This window comes from Rana temporaria, chromosome 2 (assembly GCF_905171775.1).
Source record: "Rana temporaria chromosome 2, aRanTem1.1, whole genome shotgun sequence".
NCBI classification, from domain to species: Eukaryota; Metazoa; Chordata; class Amphibia; order Anura; family Ranidae; genus Rana; species Rana temporaria.
The window spans coordinates 339,724,775-339,744,421 of record NC_053490.1 but is presented as its reverse complement, the minus strand read 5'-3'; the positions used below and the strand labels follow the sequence as shown (position 1 = coordinate 339,744,421).

The 19,647-nt window shown below is 46.6% G+C and overlaps 1 protein-coding gene across 1 annotated transcript in view; it reads left to right on the top strand.

Moving 5' to 3' along the window:
- Nucleotides 1-19,647, top strand: part of LOC120928429 (C4b-binding protein alpha chain-like) — a 217,912-nt gene that overhangs the window by 23,683 nt on the left and 174,582 nt on the right. Inside the window, exons 2-4 of the mRNA XM_040339535.1 lie at nt 5,361-5,446; nt 6,064-6,255; nt 6,497-6,593. Coding sequence (XP_040195469.1) covers nt 5,371-5,446; nt 6,064-6,255; nt 6,497-6,593 — 365 coding nt within the window. The 5' untranslated portion in view covers nt 5,361-5,370. The remainder of the gene's footprint in view (nt 1-5,360; nt 5,447-6,063; nt 6,256-6,496; nt 6,594-19,647) is intronic.

Below are 19,647 nucleotides of genomic sequence, written 5' to 3'. Positions count from 1 at the left end.
ACATGTTTAACCCTGCCTCTAGAGATTAGTCATGGGGAGAAGGGGGCGTGAACCCAGAAAACACTGGACATTTAGTGGTTAACCCTTATGCAACAATGTGCTCTCAGCATCAGCTATCCGAGGAGACCGTGTCAGTGACTACAGTGGAGCCAGCTTTTTTTTTGGTAAGTGAAAGACTTTACTTATGTCATCTACTTACCTATTTTATTTGTTTATTGTTTGACCTCTCAAACCTTTTTTCCTTTTGGATCCTTGAACCTTTTACGGTGGCCTCTTGTATTCCTGTTTTGGCACAGTTGGCTCTTTTCCAACACGAGAGTGTATGGCTGTTGCTGGAGGTAATGTTCAAACAGTGGAGTTGTTTCTAGTTTAACCTGACTTCTTCCTGTTCCTGAAAAGAACCTTGCTCTCTGACCTTGAACCCCAAAGCCAACCATGTTGTGTGGCGTCCTGCTTTCACTCCCTCTAGTTCAGTAAGTTTTGCGGAAACAGTGGACGAGATTGTGAATTCTTTAGTGAGCATATTTATGATAATTACCTGGAGAAAGGGGGGAGGATGCAGGACAAAGATATAAAATATTTCAATTTTTTTTTTTTTTTATTCTGGAAGGTAGACAACCTTTAACCACCTCAATAATGGCCACTTTCACCCCCTTACTTCCCAGACCAATTTTCAGCTTTCAGTGCTCTCAGCCATGCAATTTTTTGCGAAAAGCGAAAAAAAGGTTTGAAAAAAACAACTATTTTCCTCTTTTTTGTTTCTTTAAAAGAAATCCAATAAAATCTCATTTGGATCAAAATGTATTCTGTTACATGTCTTTGGTATAACAAAAAATACTGAAAAGTGTATGATAATTGGTTTGCATGAAAATTGGAGTCTACAAGCTATGCTATGCATTATTGAAAATAGATCACTCATAATGCACTGATGGCCTATCATTTCTTGAGCCCTAAAATGTCAGGACAGTACAAATACCCTCCAAATGACCCATTTTTGAAAGAACACTGTCTGGTGTATTTAGTAAGAGGCATAGTGATTTTTTTTTTTTTTTTAGTTGCAATTTTTTCCCCACAATGCTTTGGAAAATGAAGAAAGGGGGTTGCATAGGTGTGCACACCATTAAATTAATACTTTGTTTAAGCATCTTATGATTTTATTTTAGCACTCAGCCTTTTTGAGTCTATCAGCATGGCAATATTTGCCCACTCTGCAAAAACACTCCAAATCTGTCAGATTGTAAGGGCATCCCCTGTGCACAGCCCTTTTCCGATCACCTCACAGATTTTTGATCGGATTCAGGTCTGGGCTCTGGCTGGGCGATTTCAATACTTTAACCTTCTACTGTGGGAAGGCACACTGTAGTACCCTTGTGCTCTCTTTGGGTGTTGGCTGCTCTATATGTTGGCAAGCCTTTTTACAGGATTGAGCCTAGGTTCACACTGCTGCGAATTCAAAATCGCGGTAAAATGCATGATTTTACCGCGATTTCGCGGCCGCGATTTTGCCGCGATTTCGGCCGCAATTTAATGTAAATCGCGGCCCAAAATCGCAAAAAGTAGTACAGGAACTACTTTTTGAAATCGCAGATGCGGCGTCGCACTAATTAGGACAGTGCCATTGCCGACAATTGCCGCCGATTTGAGATGCGATTTGACATGTCAAATCGCATCTCAAATCGTTCCAAATCGTACCCAGTGTGAACCAGGGCGAAATGTGCTTTTTTGTTCGATCCACCTTTTTTGGAGTGGCAAGTTAGGCAGAGGCTGCAGCCATAACGCCTCTCAAGCTGCAGAGGAAAGTGCCAACAGCTCAGAGGTCATTTTCAACCTATTAAAAGAGAAGTTTGGGAATGGAAAATAAGCCATACTTGTCTAGATGGCTGCAGCTGTCCACTTCCGCCTCTAGGTTAAGAACCTGAGCAATCAAATACTGCTGATCTCCCAGTTTTTAGTCTTCAGTGAGCAGAGAGTCTAAGGCCCCTTTCACACGGATGGCTGTTCTGCTGCAGTTTAAAAGCATGTTTATTTTCTATGAAATTCAAGACTCCAGGCACAGCAATCAGCTGCATTTGTACAGTGCGATTGGCTGCGTTTACATGCAATTGCGTTTTAGCTGCGGCACAATATTGAACGGCGATCCGACTTGTATCCCCGCCAATACCAGGCACTGTGTTTGGTATGAATCATGAGGGGGAACTCCACGTCAAATTTTAAATAAAAAAACGGCATGGATTCCCCCTCCAAGAGCATACCAGGTGCTTGGGTCTGGTATGGATTTAAAGGGGAACCCTTACGCAGAAAAAACAGCGTGGGGGTCCCCCAAAAGCCATACCAGACCCTTATGCGAGCACGCAGCCCGGCCGGTCAGAAAAGGGGGTGGGGACAAGTGAGTGCCCCCCCTCCTGAACCGTACCAGGCCGCATGCCCTCAACATGGGGGGTGGGTGCTTTGGGGCAGGGGAGCGCCCTGCGGCCCCCTCACCCTGAAGCACCTTGTCCCCATGTTGATGAGGGCAAGGGCCTCTTCCCGACAACCCTGGTGGTTGGTTGTCGGGGTCTGCGGGCGGGGGGCTTATCGGAATCCGGGAGCCCCCTTTAATAAGGGGGCCCCCAGATCACGGTTCCCCCACCCTATGTGAATAAGTATGGGGTACATCGTACCCCTACCCCTACCCATTCACCTGGTGATAAAAGTGTCAAGAAAATAAACACTAGACAGGTTTTTAAGGTAATTTATTAGGCAGCTCCGGGGATCTTCTGACTTCGGGGGTCCGACTTGGTATGCTCTTGGAGGGGGAACCCATGCCGTTTTTTTATTTAAAATTTGTCGTGGAGTTCCCTCTCATGATTCATACCAACCGCAGCAGACACAGTGCACTGCGACTACCTGCGGTTATGTGCAGATAGCTGCGCAAAATCGTGTGAATGGGGCCATAGGAAAGCATTGTGTGCTTTTAGCTGCGGTGGATAACTTGAGAATCTGCTGCTAAAAGCACCATTCTATCCGTCCGTGTGAAAGGGGCCTAAGTGTGTTCTGTCCCCTCAAAATAACACACAGCCATTAATGTTTAAACTGCTGGCAACAAAATTGAGTACACCCCTAAGTGAAAATGTCCAAATTGGGCCCAACGTGTCAATATTTTGTGTGGCCACCATTATTTTCCAGCACTGCCTTTAACCCTTAAACCAGAGTTTTAGAGGTTGCCACTGGAGTCCTCTTCCATGATAACATTACGGAGCTGGTGGATGTTAGAGACCTTGCTCTCCTTCACCTTCCATTACCTTTACCCTCAGCTTCTTTAGCAAGGCAGTGATCATCTTGGAGGTATGTTTTGGGATTGTTATGTTAGAATGCTGCTCTGCAGCCCAGTCTCCGAAGGGAGGGGATCATGCTTTGCTTCAGTATGTCACAGTACGTGTTGGCATTCATGGTTCCCTCAAATAGTTGTAGATTCCCAGTTTCGGCAACACTCATGCAGCTCCAAACCATGACAGTCCCACCACCGTGCTTGACTGTAGGCAAGACACACTTGTCTTTTGTACACCTCACCTGGTTGCCGTCACACATGCTTGACACCATCTAAACCAAATAAGTTTATCTTGGTCTCCTCAGACCACAGGACAGGTTCCAGTAATCTATGTCCCAGATTCTCTTATAATTACGTTGCTCCTGGGCAGCGTAACGTATGTGATTTACGTTACACCGCCGCAGGTTTACAGCGTTAGTGCCTGATTCTCAGAACACTTACCTGTAAACTTGCGGCGGTGTATCGTAAAAGCGCTCGGCGCAAGCCCGCCCAATTCAAATGGGGCGGGCACCATTTAAATTAGGCGCGTTCCCGCGCCGAGCGTACTGCGCATGCTCCGTCGGGTAAATTACCCGACGTGCATTGCGCTAAATGACGTCGCACCAACGTCATTTGCTTAGACGTTAACGTAAATGGCGTCCAGCGCCATTCACGGACGTCTTACGCAAACGACGTAGATTTTTTAAATTTCGACCAGGGAACGACGGCCATACTTAACATTGGCTGCGCCTCATAGACCCAGGGGCAACTTTACGCGTCGCAAAGGCTACGGAAACGTCGTAATTTGCTAATTTACATAAGCGATGGGGAAAACGGCGTCGGCGACACCTAGCGGCGGGAAAAAAAATTGCATTTAAGATCTGACAGCGTAAGAGCCTTACGCCTGTCAGATCTAATGGGTATCTATGCGTAACTGATTCTAAGAATCAGTCGCATAGATACCCGGGGCCAGATTAGGACTTACGACGGCGCAAATGGTGTTGCGCCGTCGTAACGCCTTTGAGAATCTGGCCCTATGTCTTTAGTCTGCTTGTCTTCTGGCTTTGGGGGCTTTGAAGATCCACTTGAACAAAATAAAGTAACTGCTCCAGGGGTAGATAGCTGAACTGCTGATGAATGAACACACATCAGATGGGGTGCACGCCATGTCACTGCTGCAGGCGAATGGATATACAAAAAATAGGATGGCAAAAGGTGACGTGTTTCACACGGCTGGCGTGCTTTATATGAAGCACGCCAGCCGTGTGAAATGCATCACCTTTTGCCCCTGCCATTGCCTATGTTGTTGCTTTTTTGTCTCATGATTTTTATCGCCTCAATAAACGTTTCTATTTTTGCATCTAATATGGGAGTGCTGCCATTCTATTTTTGTATAACCTGTTTGCGGGCTTTCTTGTGCATCACTGGTTGGCACTAGGAGATGGCACTGATTGGCAGGTGGCACTGGCAAGTGGTACTGGTTGGCACTGATTGGCAGGTGGCACTTATTGGCACTGGCAGGTGGCACTGGATGGCACTAATTGGCACTGGCAGGTGGCACTGGATGGCACTAGTTAGCATTGGCAGGTAGCACTGGTTGGCACTGATTGGCAGGTGGCACTAATTGGCACTGGCAGGTGGCACTAGATGGCAATAGTTAGCACTGGCAGATGGCACTGGTTTTCATTGACAGGTGGCACTGGATGGCACTGGTTGGCACTAGCAGGTGGCACTCGTTGGCACTGGCAGATGGCACTCGTTGGCACTGGCAGATGGCACTCGTTGGCACTGGCAGGTGGCACTAGCAGGCACTGGTTGGCATTAGCAGATGGCACTGGCAGGTTTCACCGCCAATAATGTAACTGTGGGAAACTGCTCTCTGCAGCGCTGCGTGTTCTCTTTCATGTCCTAAAACTTTGGACTTTCATTTTTTCACTTTTACAGGTAAATGCATGTGAAATATTAATAACCATATCATACTAAACATTTTCTGTTTGTATATTATTGATAAAAGCAAATGCAAAACTAAACATTCAAGTCAGCTAAATAGTTTTTTCGCTTTTCTTTTGTGCAGATTTATCAAAATGATCATGGGATCACACACCCTTGGATGGGCCCTTACATTTTTACTGTGCTTTACATTAATTAATGAAACTTGGGGTAAGTTTTCGCCTGTTGCATGTTCTGAATTATGTTTTTTTTTTTTATCATATCTAATCTGTGTTTTTGCACAAAATTGATTTCTTTATCGACCACCTCCATAGTTATTATAAGGCTCCATGCACACTAGCAGCTTAATAGTGTTATCCTATGTGCCCATGCACACTACTTTAGGCTATTAATGTTTTTTGAGCTTCAGCGTCTCGAATAGAGGTCGACCAATATGGGTCGATGCCGATATTTAGAAATTGGGGCGGCCTATGTATGATTCCAGAGCTTTCTTTTGGTGGTATTTGATCACCTCTGCGGTTTTTATTTATTGCGCTATAAACAAAAGAAGAGGGACGAGTTTGAAAAAAAACACAATATTTTTTTACATTTTGCTATATCCAATTTTTTTTTTTTTTTTTTTAATTTTTCCTCAGGTTAGGCCGATAATTATTCTTCTACATATTTTTGGTAAAAAAATCGCAATTAGCGTATATTGATTGGTTTGCGCAAAAGTTATAGCGGCTACAAAATAGGTAACTCTGATAACACTATGCGCAGGTGTGAATGCAGGCTAATATTTGAACAAGTGTTGAGTGTCCCCTTTTTCATGTTTGTCTTCTGTTTAGGAGAATGTGGTCTCCCGGAACGAATCTCATATGCAGAGCCTAAACCAGGTGCTCTTGATCAGAGCACCTTTCCTCCTGATGCAACAGTGTCCTATGATTGTAGGCCAGGCTATATACGGGTTCCTGGCACGAAAAATTCAATAACCTGCTTGGAGGATGGTACATGGTCTACTCCTGAAGTATTCTGCCAACGTAAGTATTATCGTTTTTCTGTTCATCTGCTTTGTAATGGCATGGAAGGCTAAAATCGTACTCATGTGATTTGCAGTATTTTGAATGAACAGCTTGGCAATATTCCTAATAATAATAATATTATTATTATTATTATTTATTATTATTTAAGAGTTATATAGCGCCAACAGTTTTTTTATATATTTTATACATTTTTTTGTTCTATAGTATTTTTTTTTAATTTTATATATTTTACTGGCAGGTAGATCATGTGGAAATCCTGGAGAAGTGTTAAATGGGCAAATGGAGGCTACAGACTTTTTATTTGGATCTACAGTGAAATATACATGTGATGAAGGGTGAGTCTGAATATTGTCTTGTTAACAAGCACACTTTAAAATTGCTCCCAAAGAAAAATGTTTTTTCAGAAGACTTAAAGCGGATGTGCCACTAAAAAAATATATTAAAAGCCAGCAGCTACAAATACTGCAGCTGCTGACTTTTAATATAAGGACACTTACCTGTCCTGGAGTCCAGCGGTGATCGCAGCAGATGACGAGCCGATCGCTCGTCACCCTGCTGCTCCCCCCTCCATCCACGGTGAGGGAACCAGGAAGTGAAGCGCTCCGGCTTCACTGCCCGGTTCCCTACGGCGCATGCGCGAGTCGCGCTGCGCCCGCCGATTGGCTCCCGCTGTGTGCTGGGAGCCGAGTGTTCCCAGCATACAACGGGGGACGGACGGGAAGCGGAGAAAAAACCCGTCCTTTGCCCGTATCGTAGGGCCGGAAGTGGGTGCAGATACCTGTCTGTAGACAGGTATCTGCACCCCCCTCCCCCCTGAAAGGTGTCAAATGTGACACCGGAGGGGGGGAGGGTGCCGATCAGCGGGACTCCACTTTAGAGTGGAGATCCGCTTTAATTCATGCAAGAGCTGCTTTTCCTTATTTATACTTTTCTTGTGACAAGTTTCAAAAGTACAAAAAGGGCCCCTTTTACCTGTCATTAAAGACATGTTCTATATATGCCCACTTCCGGGTGGGTTCAAGTTCATCAGGCTGTGTAGAAAGTTTGCGTTTGTGTCAGCTTACCAGACCGGAGGTGGGCAGATATAGGCGGACCCAAGTCTGCCTACATCTGCCCACCCATAGGAATTAGAAAAAGGTGGATACCCTGCGCTGCCAATATTAAGTGAAAAGAAGCTGCTAACACGGCTTATTTGAAAAGAAGCAAAAAATAACAGAAAAAAGTGGATGTGTAGCGCTTGGAATGACTGTTAATGATGAGAATCAAATATCAAAAAAATGTGAAAGTATAAAACATATAATAATTGAAAATACAATGTGCATTAATGACATATAAGACCCATTTTGCAAGGAACAAATATTGTGCCGCTGGCACGTGATGGAACGTGAACTGTTGCGTCTGTTGGTTGATACCAAAACACAAAGGTGGTATGATCAACGGTGAATAAATAAAATCGCATACATAAAAAAAAAAAAAAAAGTCAATCAAGTGAATCAGTGAATGGATGAAAAAGGTGACTTCTCCAGTATGTGATAATCCCACCACCGATAGTAATGCAGGCTTACCAGAGCGCGTTGACATATGCCACCGCAGGTCAAAGAAGGCTTGTATGACTGATGTCATGAAATGATCCAAGGCAGAGTTGTACATCAACCGATCATCAAATCCTCTATGGGGTAGGTGGATAGAACGAGACTCATGCTATTCTGAAAATAGGATCCCAAGGCTTGTTTTTTCCTAATGTGTCAGTGGTGTATGTAGATAGGAGAGAAAAGTGGCCACATAGTGTAATCCCGTTTTACAAATAAAAAATGTATTTATTTTGCAGCTATCAAACTTACATTTGGCTGAAGGTAAAAGCACTTTGTATACAAAAATGGGGTGGCAGTGGAGTCCTCCCGACGCGTTTCATGGTCATAGCACTTTGTCTGGGGTCCCATAGGAATTACATTGGTACATTTTTTTCATGGAGAAAAAAATCTGAATGGACACACACGTCACAAATCTGTATTGTTCTAAACTGTAGTATTTTATTAAAATGCATATTGGTACAGAAATAAGAACATCCACAGGACGTCCTATTGGACGATATGTATAGGTGGAGTCTTAGTGCTATTGCCACATCGCTGTCTCGAGTGCCGATCAGCGACTTTCACTGAGACATGTCGCTCTACGGGTGGCCGGTGAGCTACTAGCTCCAGGACATGCATATGATTGATCTAGATGGCTGAGTCACAGCATGCCGGGCCATCAGTCACCTCCGTAACCGTGCGGAGGATGGTCTGTCTGGGATGCTTCCAGCATAATCCACGCAGGAAGGGTAAGTAGTAATCCCCTGCTTCGACAGGAGGACATAGCTGGACATTCCCAGGGAGGTCGATTAGGGGGTTCCATCCTTCCTTTCCTCCCTCCGTTACTTCCCTTCTTCCTGGGTTCTGTGAGCTAGGTTGGCTGCTGGGGGCCATGGGTTCTGCTGGGGGGGCTCCACCTGTGGCGTGAACTGCGCTGTACTGTACGTCCGCTACTGGGGTGCTAGTGGGCTGCCATTAAGAGTGTCAGTTTTTGCTTACCTGTGTGTTTCTCCCTCCATGCTGTCGGCGGACATTTTTGCAGGGGGCCTGCGCTTGTTTGGCCTCTATCTACCACTCAGCGGCCATTTTCTTGTGGTCTGCAGCGTTTTTTACAGTACGGCCGCTTGGCGGCCATTTTGTGAAGGCTTTTGGCCTCTAGTGTGCATTTCACCGCAGTGAATCAACAGACACATGTTGCGGAGGCTCAGACTGACACATGCGGCTGCAAATAGAGCATCTCAAGTAGGAAGCGGACGGCAGCTGTGCGGTACTGTTCAAGGGTGGTGAGTCCTCTGGGGGGGCCCTCGTCTCTGTGGCAGCTAGGGGGGTGGGCTGTTGTTACCTTGCCTGGAGTCCCTGTGGGTGTCAGGCGCGTGGGTCAGCATGGTGTCAGAAGTGGACGCCTCTTCCCCTGAAACACCCGAGTTGGTGCCCCTGCACCCGATGTATCGATGGACGCTATGTCGGCGATCCTGGAGGGTTTTGTTGCCAAGGTGGAAGCGGCGTGTGGGAACACGGGGGTAAAAAGTGCCTCCTCCCCCGCCATCTTCTGGGGACAACTCTGATACAGAGCCAGGCCCAGCTACGGCTCATGGCCCTGGTTCTGATGTATCTGAGGATGCGGACCGAGATCGGACAAACAGTGAGGATGACTCCGGGTCCGGGTCAGCACGCGAAAAGGCTCTGGTAGGTGATCTTATCACCGCAGTGCGAGATACTCTAAAGATAGAGGAGTCTGCGGAAGCAACAGAGGCGTCGGTCCCTTTCGGGTTCTGTAATCCGACCCGCACTGCTAAGGTGTTTCCTTGTATTTAGACAAAGGTTTTTTCCCTAAAAGTTTGGCGGTGCATTACCCCTTTGAGGAGAGTTTCCTGAAAAAATTTACCTCTCCTCCGATAGTGTACCCTCCTGTGTCCAAATTGAACAAAATAACCAAGATTTTTTCCCTCTAACCTCCAGCTTCACCTGACCCGTTGGGAAGCCCTGTATGTTCAGGATCTGCTGATACGCGGGGTGATCATTCCTGTCCCAGTACAGGAACGGTTTCAGGGGTTTTACTCAAATCTGTTCATAGTACCAAAGAAGGATGGGGTTTGTCCAATCCTGGACCTCAATTGTTTTGTGAAGGTACAAAGATTCCGGTTCGCTCTATTGTCACTGCTCTCCATCCGGGGGACTTTCTGGCGTCCTTGGACATCAAGGACGCAAACTTGCATGTGCCCATATGCACCAAGCATCAGAGATTCCTGCTCTTTGCGGTCAGGAGGACCACTATCAATTTGTGGCTCTCCCTTTTGGCCTGGCATCGGCACCGAGGGTGTTCACCAAGAAGCTTGCCCCGATTCTGATCCTGCTAAGACAGTGTGGCATCGCTATCTTGGGCTATCTTGAGCTACTTGGACGATCTTCTTCTGAGGGCCACTTCAAGCTCAGAATTAGAGGTGAGCATGTCTATAACCTGTCACCCTCCGAGACTTTGGTTGGATGCTGAACACTCAGAAGTCAGTATTGGTGCCGACTCAATGCCTAGAATATCTGGGGTTGATTCTGGACTCCTCAGAGGGGAAAGTTTTTCTCCCTGTGGGAAAATTGCAGATCCTTCGGGCTGCGGTGCGGCAGTTGACATCCCAAAGATGGTTGTCGCTCCGCTTTTGCATGCGTGTCCTGGGTCTCATGGTAGCCTTCCTCAAGCCGGTTCCATATGCTCAATTTCATACTCTCGTATCTCCCAAAATTTACCTCATAAGAGGGGTGGGAGCTCTGTGTCCCATGATGTACTCCAAGAAAAGGATTTTACAGGTAAGCTGTATTAAAAATCCCTTTTTCTTTCTCGTACATCACGGGACACAGAGCGGCATATTCATTACTATGTGGGATGTCCCAAAGCAATGCTTCCAATGAGGGGAGGGAGACATCTCAGCCAGGAGATTTAATTCAGAAAGTATCCTTAAATCATAATAAATCCAAATTAATTAATCTGATTAATTCAATTAATTCATTAATTAACCAAGGGTGCCCCAGATCCCAAGGATCTTAAATCGCAGCCTGCAGCACTGCTTGTCCAAAGGCTGCATCGGCCCTTCTTCTCACGTCCAATTGGTAAAATTTTGTGAACGTGTGGACCGATGACCAGGTTGCTGCCTTGCAAACCTGAGCCATAGAGATCTGGTGGTGTGCTGCCCAGGAGGCGCTCATGGCCCTAGTAGAATGGGCCTTAACTGATAAAGGAGGGGGCAACCCCTTCAAGCCGTAGGTCTGACTGATTAACTGCTTAATCCATCTAGCGATGGTAGCTTTAGCTGCCGCCTGACCTCTCTTGGGTCCTTCCGGCAGAATGAACAATGTATCCGTCTTTTGAATCTTTTCTGTAGCTTTGAGGTAGGCCTTCATGGCCCTAACAATATCCAAGGTGTGCAGCAAGCCTTCCTTTCTAGAAGTGGGCTTTGGAAAAAAGGATGGTAGGATCAAATCCTGGTTCAAGTGAAAACTGGACACCACCTTAGGCAGAAAAGACGGATGTGGACGGAGAACCACTCTGTCGTTATGCAGAATGAGATATGGTTCTTTACAAGACAAGGCTGCCAGCTCTGATACTCTTCTAGCGGAAGCCATAGCCACCAAAAATACCAAGTTCCTAGTTAGTAATACCAAGGGAACCTCTGCCAGTGGTTCAAATGGCTGTTTTTGTAGAGGTGATACCAGATTCAAATCCCACGGACAAACCAGAGATTTGATAGGGGGGTTAATACGTAAGACCCCCTGCAAAAAAAGTCTTAACCAGAGAGTGAGTGGCCAAAGGCCTCTGAAACCACACTGACAAGGCTGAAATCTGACCCTTGATAGTGCTTAAGGCCAAGTTCTTGTCCACCCCTAGTTGGAGAAAACTTAACACTCTGTCAATGGTGTACTTGCGAGGGAGCCACCTTTGGGACTCGCACCAGACCACGTAGGTCCTCCAAACTCTGTAATAAATTACTCTGGAAACTGGCTTTCTTGCCTTAATCAGAGTTGAAATCACCTGGCTGGATAGACCTCTACCCCTGAGAATCAGGGATTCAGCCGCCAGGCCGTCAAATTTAGATGCCGTAAGGCAGGATGGAGGATCGGGCCTTGTGAGACTAGGTCTGGACGAAGTGGAAGGGTCCAGGGCTCCCCTACTGACATTCTCACGATTAGTGAGAACCATGACCTCCGGGGCCATGCCAGGGCTATCAGAATGACCGGTTTGTTCTCTCCCCTGATCCTGCGCAGCAGGCGGGGCAACATCTGCAGTTTCTTGTTGTACCTCGATGCCATGATGTCTACGTCCGGCAATCCCCATTTCTGGCAGATCTCCTGAAAGACCTGGGGATGGAGTGACCATTCCCCTGGAACCAGCTGCTGGCGACTTAAGAAGTCCGCCTGCAAATTGTCCACTCCGGGAATAAAAATTGCCGAGATGCATGGCACATGTGCCTCTGCCCACAGAAAAATTTAATTCACCTCCCTCTGGGCGACTCGACTCCTTGTGCCCCCTTGGTGATTTATATATGCCACAGCTGTGGCATTGTCGGTCTGCACTCTCACTGGAGACCCCTGTAGCTCGGATGTCCATGCTTTTAAGGCTAACCGTGCAGCTCTGATTTCCAGAACGTTGATGGGCAGAAGGCTCTCTGCCTCTGCCCACGTCCCCTGCTGAGTCTGCCCGTCCAGAACTGCTCCCCAGCCTCGTAGGCTGGCATCTGTGGTCACTATCCTCCAGGTAATTGGACTGAAAGATTTTCCCTTCTTTAGATTCTGAGGGTTTAACCACCAGCAGAGACTTTGATGGACCTTTGACGAGAGGGTCAAGGGAAGATCCAGGGCTGCTGGATCTTTGTTCCAAGCTGACAGAATGGCCGCCTGCAGGACTCGAGTGTGAGCCTGAGCATAAGGTACCGCCTCGAGGGTGGCCACTAGTTTGCCCAGTAATCGCATACATAAGCGAATTGTTGGTTCTCTTTTGCTCTGAACTAACCGGATTAACTCTGACATCTTCGGCCTTTGCCAAAGGTAGGAACACCTTTTGCTGTTCCGTGTCTAGCAGCATGCCGAGGTATTCCAATCGCTTTGTGGGTTGCAAGGCTGACTTCTCTCAGTTTAAAACCCAGCCGAATACCTCGAGAATTTGGACCGTAAGGGCTACTGCTCGCTTTAGGCTGGAAGCAGAGTGGTCTATGATAAGGAGGTCGTCCAGGTAGGCTAGGATCGAGACTCCCTGGGTCCTTAGATTAGCTAAGATGGGAGCCAGGACCTTCGTGAATACCCGGGGGGCTGTAGCTAGCCCGAAGGGGAGAGCCACAAATTGGAAGTGGCGTTCTGCGACTGCAAAGCGCAGGAACCTCTGATGCCCCTGAAAGATTGGTACATGTAGGTATGCATCCTTTATATCTATTGAGGCTAAATAATCGTTTTGCTGCAAGGCAGCTGCCGCCGACCGTACGGATTCCATCCGAAAGGTGCGCACCCTTAGGTAAGAGTTCAGACCCTTCAGATCCAGGATTGGTCTGACGTCGTCGTTGGGCTTTGGGATGATAAATAGGTTTGAGTAAAAGCCTAGCCCCCGTTCCTGGGCTGGCACCTCTATGATTACCCCCTGGAATAGTAGTAGATCCAAAGCTGCCAGCAGACATGCTTTGTTTACTGGATCTTTTGGAATCCTTGATCCCTGAAAATGAAGAGGAGGACACTCCAGAAACTCTATCTTGTACCCTGCGGCGACCAAGGAAAGAACCCACTTGTCGGGGATATTGGCTTCCCAAACTTCTGCAAAGAACCGAAGCCTTCCCCCCACCCGAGAGAGCGGGGGCGCCCCATCATTGGGCTGACTTGGGGGCTGGTTTTGCTGGCTTACGAGCCCATGGTCTCTTGCCACCTGAGGCCTGTCCCTGCGACTTATTACCAAAGTTTGATCGTGCAGGAGGCCGTCGATACTGCCTAAAGTTTGAAGGCCCCGGAGTTGGTGACAGCTGCCGTTTAAATGCGGGGCCTGGAGGTTTCTTCTTGACCGGCAAAAGAGTGCTTTTGCCACTAGATATTGTCTGAATATATTTATCCAGATCTTCACCAAAAAGCCTTCCTCCGTGAAAGGGGAAGCCTGCTAAGAGTTTTTTTACATGGAGTCTCAGCCGACCAATTCTTTAGCCACAAGAGCCTTCGCATGTGTACCAAGAAGAGTGACAAACGGGAAGCTTGCTGGATGGAATCCTTAATCGCATCCACTGCAAAACACAGCGCTCTGGGAAGGTCGGCTAATTCTCGTGCCTGCTCGGCCGGAATATCCCTTAACATTTGCTTTGTCTGGTCTTTTAATGCTTGACAACTGCCAATAGCAGCCACAGCCGGCTGCACCACTGCCCCAGCCGTGGTAAAAGAAGCCTTTAATAGAGTTTCCAGTCGCTTATCGACAGGGTCCTTGAACATCTGTATGTTCTCCACTGGACAAGTCAATGACTTATTCACGCACGAAATGGCTGCGTCCACAGCTGGGAGTGCCCATCTTTTGGAAAACTTTTCTTCCATAGGGTAAAGGACATCAAACCTCTTAGGGGGAATGAATATTCTGTCCGGTCGTACCCAATCTTTAAATAACAGATCCTCTAAGAGAGGATGGACTGGAAACAGAGCATTACATAGTGGAGCCTTTAAGGAGCCCAAAGAAGATACCGTAGGGACTTGAGGCCCTATCAGAGGCAATTTAAATGCCGAACGGACCATGTCTGTCAAAGACTGGATCCACAGACTCTCCACTTGGGAGGCCGAAAATGGTTCCTCTATGGTGGATTCCTCAATATCTGAACCCTCCAGGTTCTGCTCCCCTTTATCCTCCTGAGATTCATATTTTTCAGGAGAAAGAACCTCAGCATCTGAGGATGCGAGTTTGGGCGATGGGGATCTAGCCCGTTTCTTGCCTGGCAAAGAATTAGTAAACATAGCTGTCAATCTTTGCTCTAGCCCCCCCAAGGAGGTGGCTAGCATAGCCTCTGTGACGAACACAGGGTTGGGTAGGTTAGGGCCAGCCGAAGCACCAGACGCACCCGATGGCTCATCCGAGGCAGCTTCCTCTGGATTATTAGACAAGGATAAGTCTGGCGTAGCCTGACTGGGATCCTCAGAATCAGAGGGGGAACCCTTTGGTTTTTTAGCAGTTCTAGCCCTTGGGAGCCATGATACAACACTGAGGCACTCCATGAAACAACAACTCACTGTTGTAGCGAGGAGAAAAATAATATATTTAGCTAGGGTAAATAGGTTTAACCTAACCTTAAATAGGTTTAACCTAATGTCCCTGCTACTGGGATAAAACAGCCTGCTTTCTTTTTTTTTTTTTAGACTGTCCCCATTATTGTGCGCTTGCCAGCTGCTGCAAGGGTCTAGGCTTATAGAAATGTTTTTGTCCATTAGGGAGCAAGCTCCGGACCTGCAATACCATTTACCCGCCACTAGGTGTCACCCTAGGAGCACCACTGCTCTGTGTCCTTCCTTCAGCCGTTCAGCACTCTGAATGAGCTGAAGATAACAGAGAGGAGGGGACGCCCCCTTCCTCTGATGTAATCGGCGCATCCTCCCACTGCACATGCGCACAACTGCGCCCGCCTTGCTCTGATTTAAATACGAGCGCCTGCGCGCACGAACACATGGAGGAGGACGCCAACGCTGGAGGACTAGGCCCCATGCTGAATGAAAGGACAACAACAACCCTGGGGGTAAGACAAATTCTGGTCCTAGACCTACTGTCATGTAGCCAGGGTTTAGCAGCAGAAGAGGCACACAATAAAAGAGGGGGGGCTAAGTACTGGGGTGACTAGGCCATCCTGTCACTTAAATTGACATAGTGGACCCATTCGCCAATGCAGAGCATACCCAGGCTAAACCACCAGAATCTCCCCCGGGGGGCCTGCCGCAGACCCCCCTCTTACCTTCTCCAAGGAGAAGCATTATAGGCAACACCCCACTACTTGGGGCCCGGGTACTGTCCACTTTAGCACTGAGGCCCTTTGGACAGATCAGTTTAGCCTGCCCTGGTCCCAAGGACGTGGAGCAAAGCTAATTCGTGACCAACACCTAAGTCACTGGCGAAAAAACTGAGGGACTCCTCCTATGGGAGGGGGTTATATAGGGAGGGGACTTCCTGTTTGAGATTGCCAGTGTCCATCACCTGAAGGTACTCCATATAACCCACATAGTAATGAATATGCCGCTATGTGTCCCGTGATGTACGAGAAAGAAATTAACTGCACTCCTGTGATCCAAAGAAGTACAGCCAAAAAGCTTTGGCTGGATTTCTCCTTTATTGCAGCAGATGTAAGACACATCTTGCTCACTTCCCTTCAACATCAGATGATGTCCAGCAGTACCATCAGCACAGAACTGGCGGAAACCAGAGGAACCCAGGTACACCCATATACTATCCAGAAAAGTCTTGCCAGAAGTGGTCTTCATGGTAGAACTGCAAGCAAAAAATCCTGGTTTGGAAACAAGGCTAAGTGACTCAACTATGCATGAAAACATGGCATCTAAAAGGGTAGCAGGTGCTCTGGACCAATGAATGTGAAATATTTAGTTGTAGCAGGAGGCAGTTTGTTTGCGAAGAGATGAATAATTGGTGTCTGCAGGCAACAGTAAAGTATGGTCGAGGTACCTTGCATGTTTGGGGCTGCATTTCTGCAAATGGAGTTGGAGATTGATCAGGATCAATGGTGTCCTTAACCACTTAAGCCCCCGGACCTTTAGGCAGCTAAATGCCCAGGCCAGGTTTTGCGATTCGGCACTGCATCGCTTTAACAGACAATTGCGCGGTCGTGCGACGTGGCTCCCAAACAAAATTGACGTCCTTTTTTTCCCACAAATACAGCTTTCTTTTGGTGGTATTTGATCACCTCTGCGGTTTTTATTTTTTGCGCTATAAACAAACATAGAGCGAAAATTTTGAAAAAAATTCAATATTTTTTACTTTTTGCTATAATAAAATATCCCCCAAAAACATATATAACATTTTTTTCCCCTCAGTTTAGGCCGATACATATTCTTCTACCTATTTTTGGTAAAAAAAAAATCGCAATAAGCGTTTATCGATTAGTTTGCGCAAAATTTATAGCGTTTACAAAATAGGGGATAGTTTTATTGCATTTTTATTATTATTTTTTTTTACTACTAATGGCGGCGATCAGCGATTTTTTTCGTGACTGCGACATTATGGCGGACACTTCGGACACATTTTTGGGACCATTGTCATTTTCGCAGCAAAAAATGCATTTAAATTGCATTGTTTATTGTGAAAATTACAGTTGCAGTTTGGGAGTTAACCACAGGGGGCACTGAAGGAATTCAGCTTCACCTAGTGTGTGTTTACAACTGTAGGGGGGTGTGGCTGTAGGTCTGACGTCATCGATCGTGTCTCCCTATAAAAGGGATCACACGATTGATGCAGCCGCCACAGTGAAGCCGTGTTTACATACGGCTCTCCCCGCTCTTCAGCTCCGGGGAGCGATCGCGAGGGGGCGGCTAGAAACGAATAGCCGCGCCCTCATCCCGGATCGCTCCCTGGGGATTACCGACCGCCGCATGTACTGGGGGGGGGGGGGTCCCGATCTGACCCCCGACCCGCGGCAAGGCAGCGACGTGCGGGCACTTAGTGCTGCCTGCCCGTGCCATTTTGCCGACGTATAATTACATGCGGCGGTCGTTAAGCGGTTAATGCTGAAAAATACAGACAGATATTTATCCATCATGCCATACCACCAGGAAGGCATGGGATTGGCCCCACATTTATTCTGCAGCAGGACAAGGACCCCAAACATACAACCAATGTCATTCTCTTCGGTGTAAAGAATAACAAGGAGTCCTGGAAGTGATGGTTTGGTCCCCATAGAGCTCTGATCTCAACATCGAGTTTGTCTGGGGTTACATGAAGAAACAGAAGGATTTAAGGCAGCCTACATCCAACAGAGATCATCTATGGTTAATTCTTCAAGATGATTGGAACAACCTACCTGCTGAATTCCTTCAAAAACTGTGTGCAAGTATACCTAGAGAAATGTATTCTGTTTTGAATGCAAGGGATGGTCACCCCCCAAATATTGATTTGGTATGGATTTCTCTTCTGTTCATTTACTTTCCATTTTGTTGATAAAAATAAACACTAATTTCTACATACCATTCATAATTGACATCATTTTTTTCACACCTGCCTAAAATGTTTGCACCATAGTGTGTATGTATTTTTATATATATAAAAGGGGCAGACTCAATGGACCACTTAGTAATTTATTTTTTTCTTTCTATGTTTTGTAGAACACAGAGTGCACACAGGACGGCTCTGAATATGAAATCATTAATGTTTTTTTCCCCCCCAATTGTCACACAGATTTAACAAATACATTTAATTGTATATTTAATAGATCAAAAAGGGATCAAATAAGAGAAGCTCATTGTTGGGATTTAAATACACATTAAGGCTCCTTAGGGGACACCATTCAATTTGACTGGACCCTTAACGCAAAGGCCATCAGAGCATCTACAAATATACGTTGACACACACAGAGGTGTCAAAAAAACCTTAAAGTATAACCAAAGTAAGATATCCAGAATTTAGTGTTAAAGTTAACTGAAGGCAAAGTGTTTTCTCATAAAGCAGTTCCGCCGAAAAAAATTAAAGTCAGCAACTACAAATACTGCAGCTACTCACTTTTAAAATAAGGACACTTGCTTGTCCAGGGCACCGCAATGTCCTAACCAGAAGCCGACGGATCCGGGTGCAGGCGCCGACATCTTCAGTAAGGGAGTCAGGAAGTGACGGCCTGGTTTTCTACTGCGCATGCACGAGTCGCGTGTTCTGAGTGGTCCTGGACCTGTGTGTCTCCAAAAAGACAGCAGGGAGGATGGGGGACAGAGGAGGGGCCGGAGATGGCGTAGATCACCACATATTCTGCAGCGTTTTTGTTTTTTTGTGGAACTCTGCTTTTAGGCCCCTTTCACACTTGTACAACTTGTCCCATGATTTGGGACTGCAAAGTAGCATGACCAGTCGTTCCCATGATTTGCAATGACAACCATTCTTACTAGTACGACTTCAGTTGTTCTAACTTCAAAGTAATGCCTGCACTACTTTGGTCCGACTTTGATGGCAGTCAGGAAATCGAAACCACTTTCCAGCCGCCATTCTGCTATATGGCAGGCATTAAGGGAGAACCGAAAAAAAAATATATAGGGTTATACGTTTTTTTCATTTTTCTGTGTGCCATTGCGGAGAATTCCCTTCACTTCCTTTCCCATAGCTGCAACATCAAACGGTATAAGCCACGATTGCCCGCCCGCAGCGTGGCAAATTTGTTGGTGTGGTGTGTCAATCTGACACACTGCATCACCGATCTTGGTAAAGAGCCTCTGACGTAGGCTCTCTACCATGTAATCAGCTGTATCCCGTCACAGCGTAAACAGGAAGACTAGTATATCTGCTTTTCCTCCACTCGCACTGACAGACGCGAGTAGAGGAGAGTCGATTGGTTGTTTTCCTGACAGCGGGGGTTTGCGCTGATTATCAGTGCAGACCCCTCAGAGGATGCCCACCCAGGACCATCAGGTATGCCTACCCATGACCACCAGGGATGCCATTTAGTGCCCATTAGAGGTGCCAATTAGGGCCCATTAGAGGTGCCGATCAGTAATGCCTGCAGTGCTGCATATTAGTGCTTCATCATCAGTGAAGGAAAAAACGTAAACATTTTTTACAATTTCATAACAAAGAAAAAAGAAAAAGCTTTTTTATTTTTTCTTCAAAATTTTCAATCTTTTATTTGGC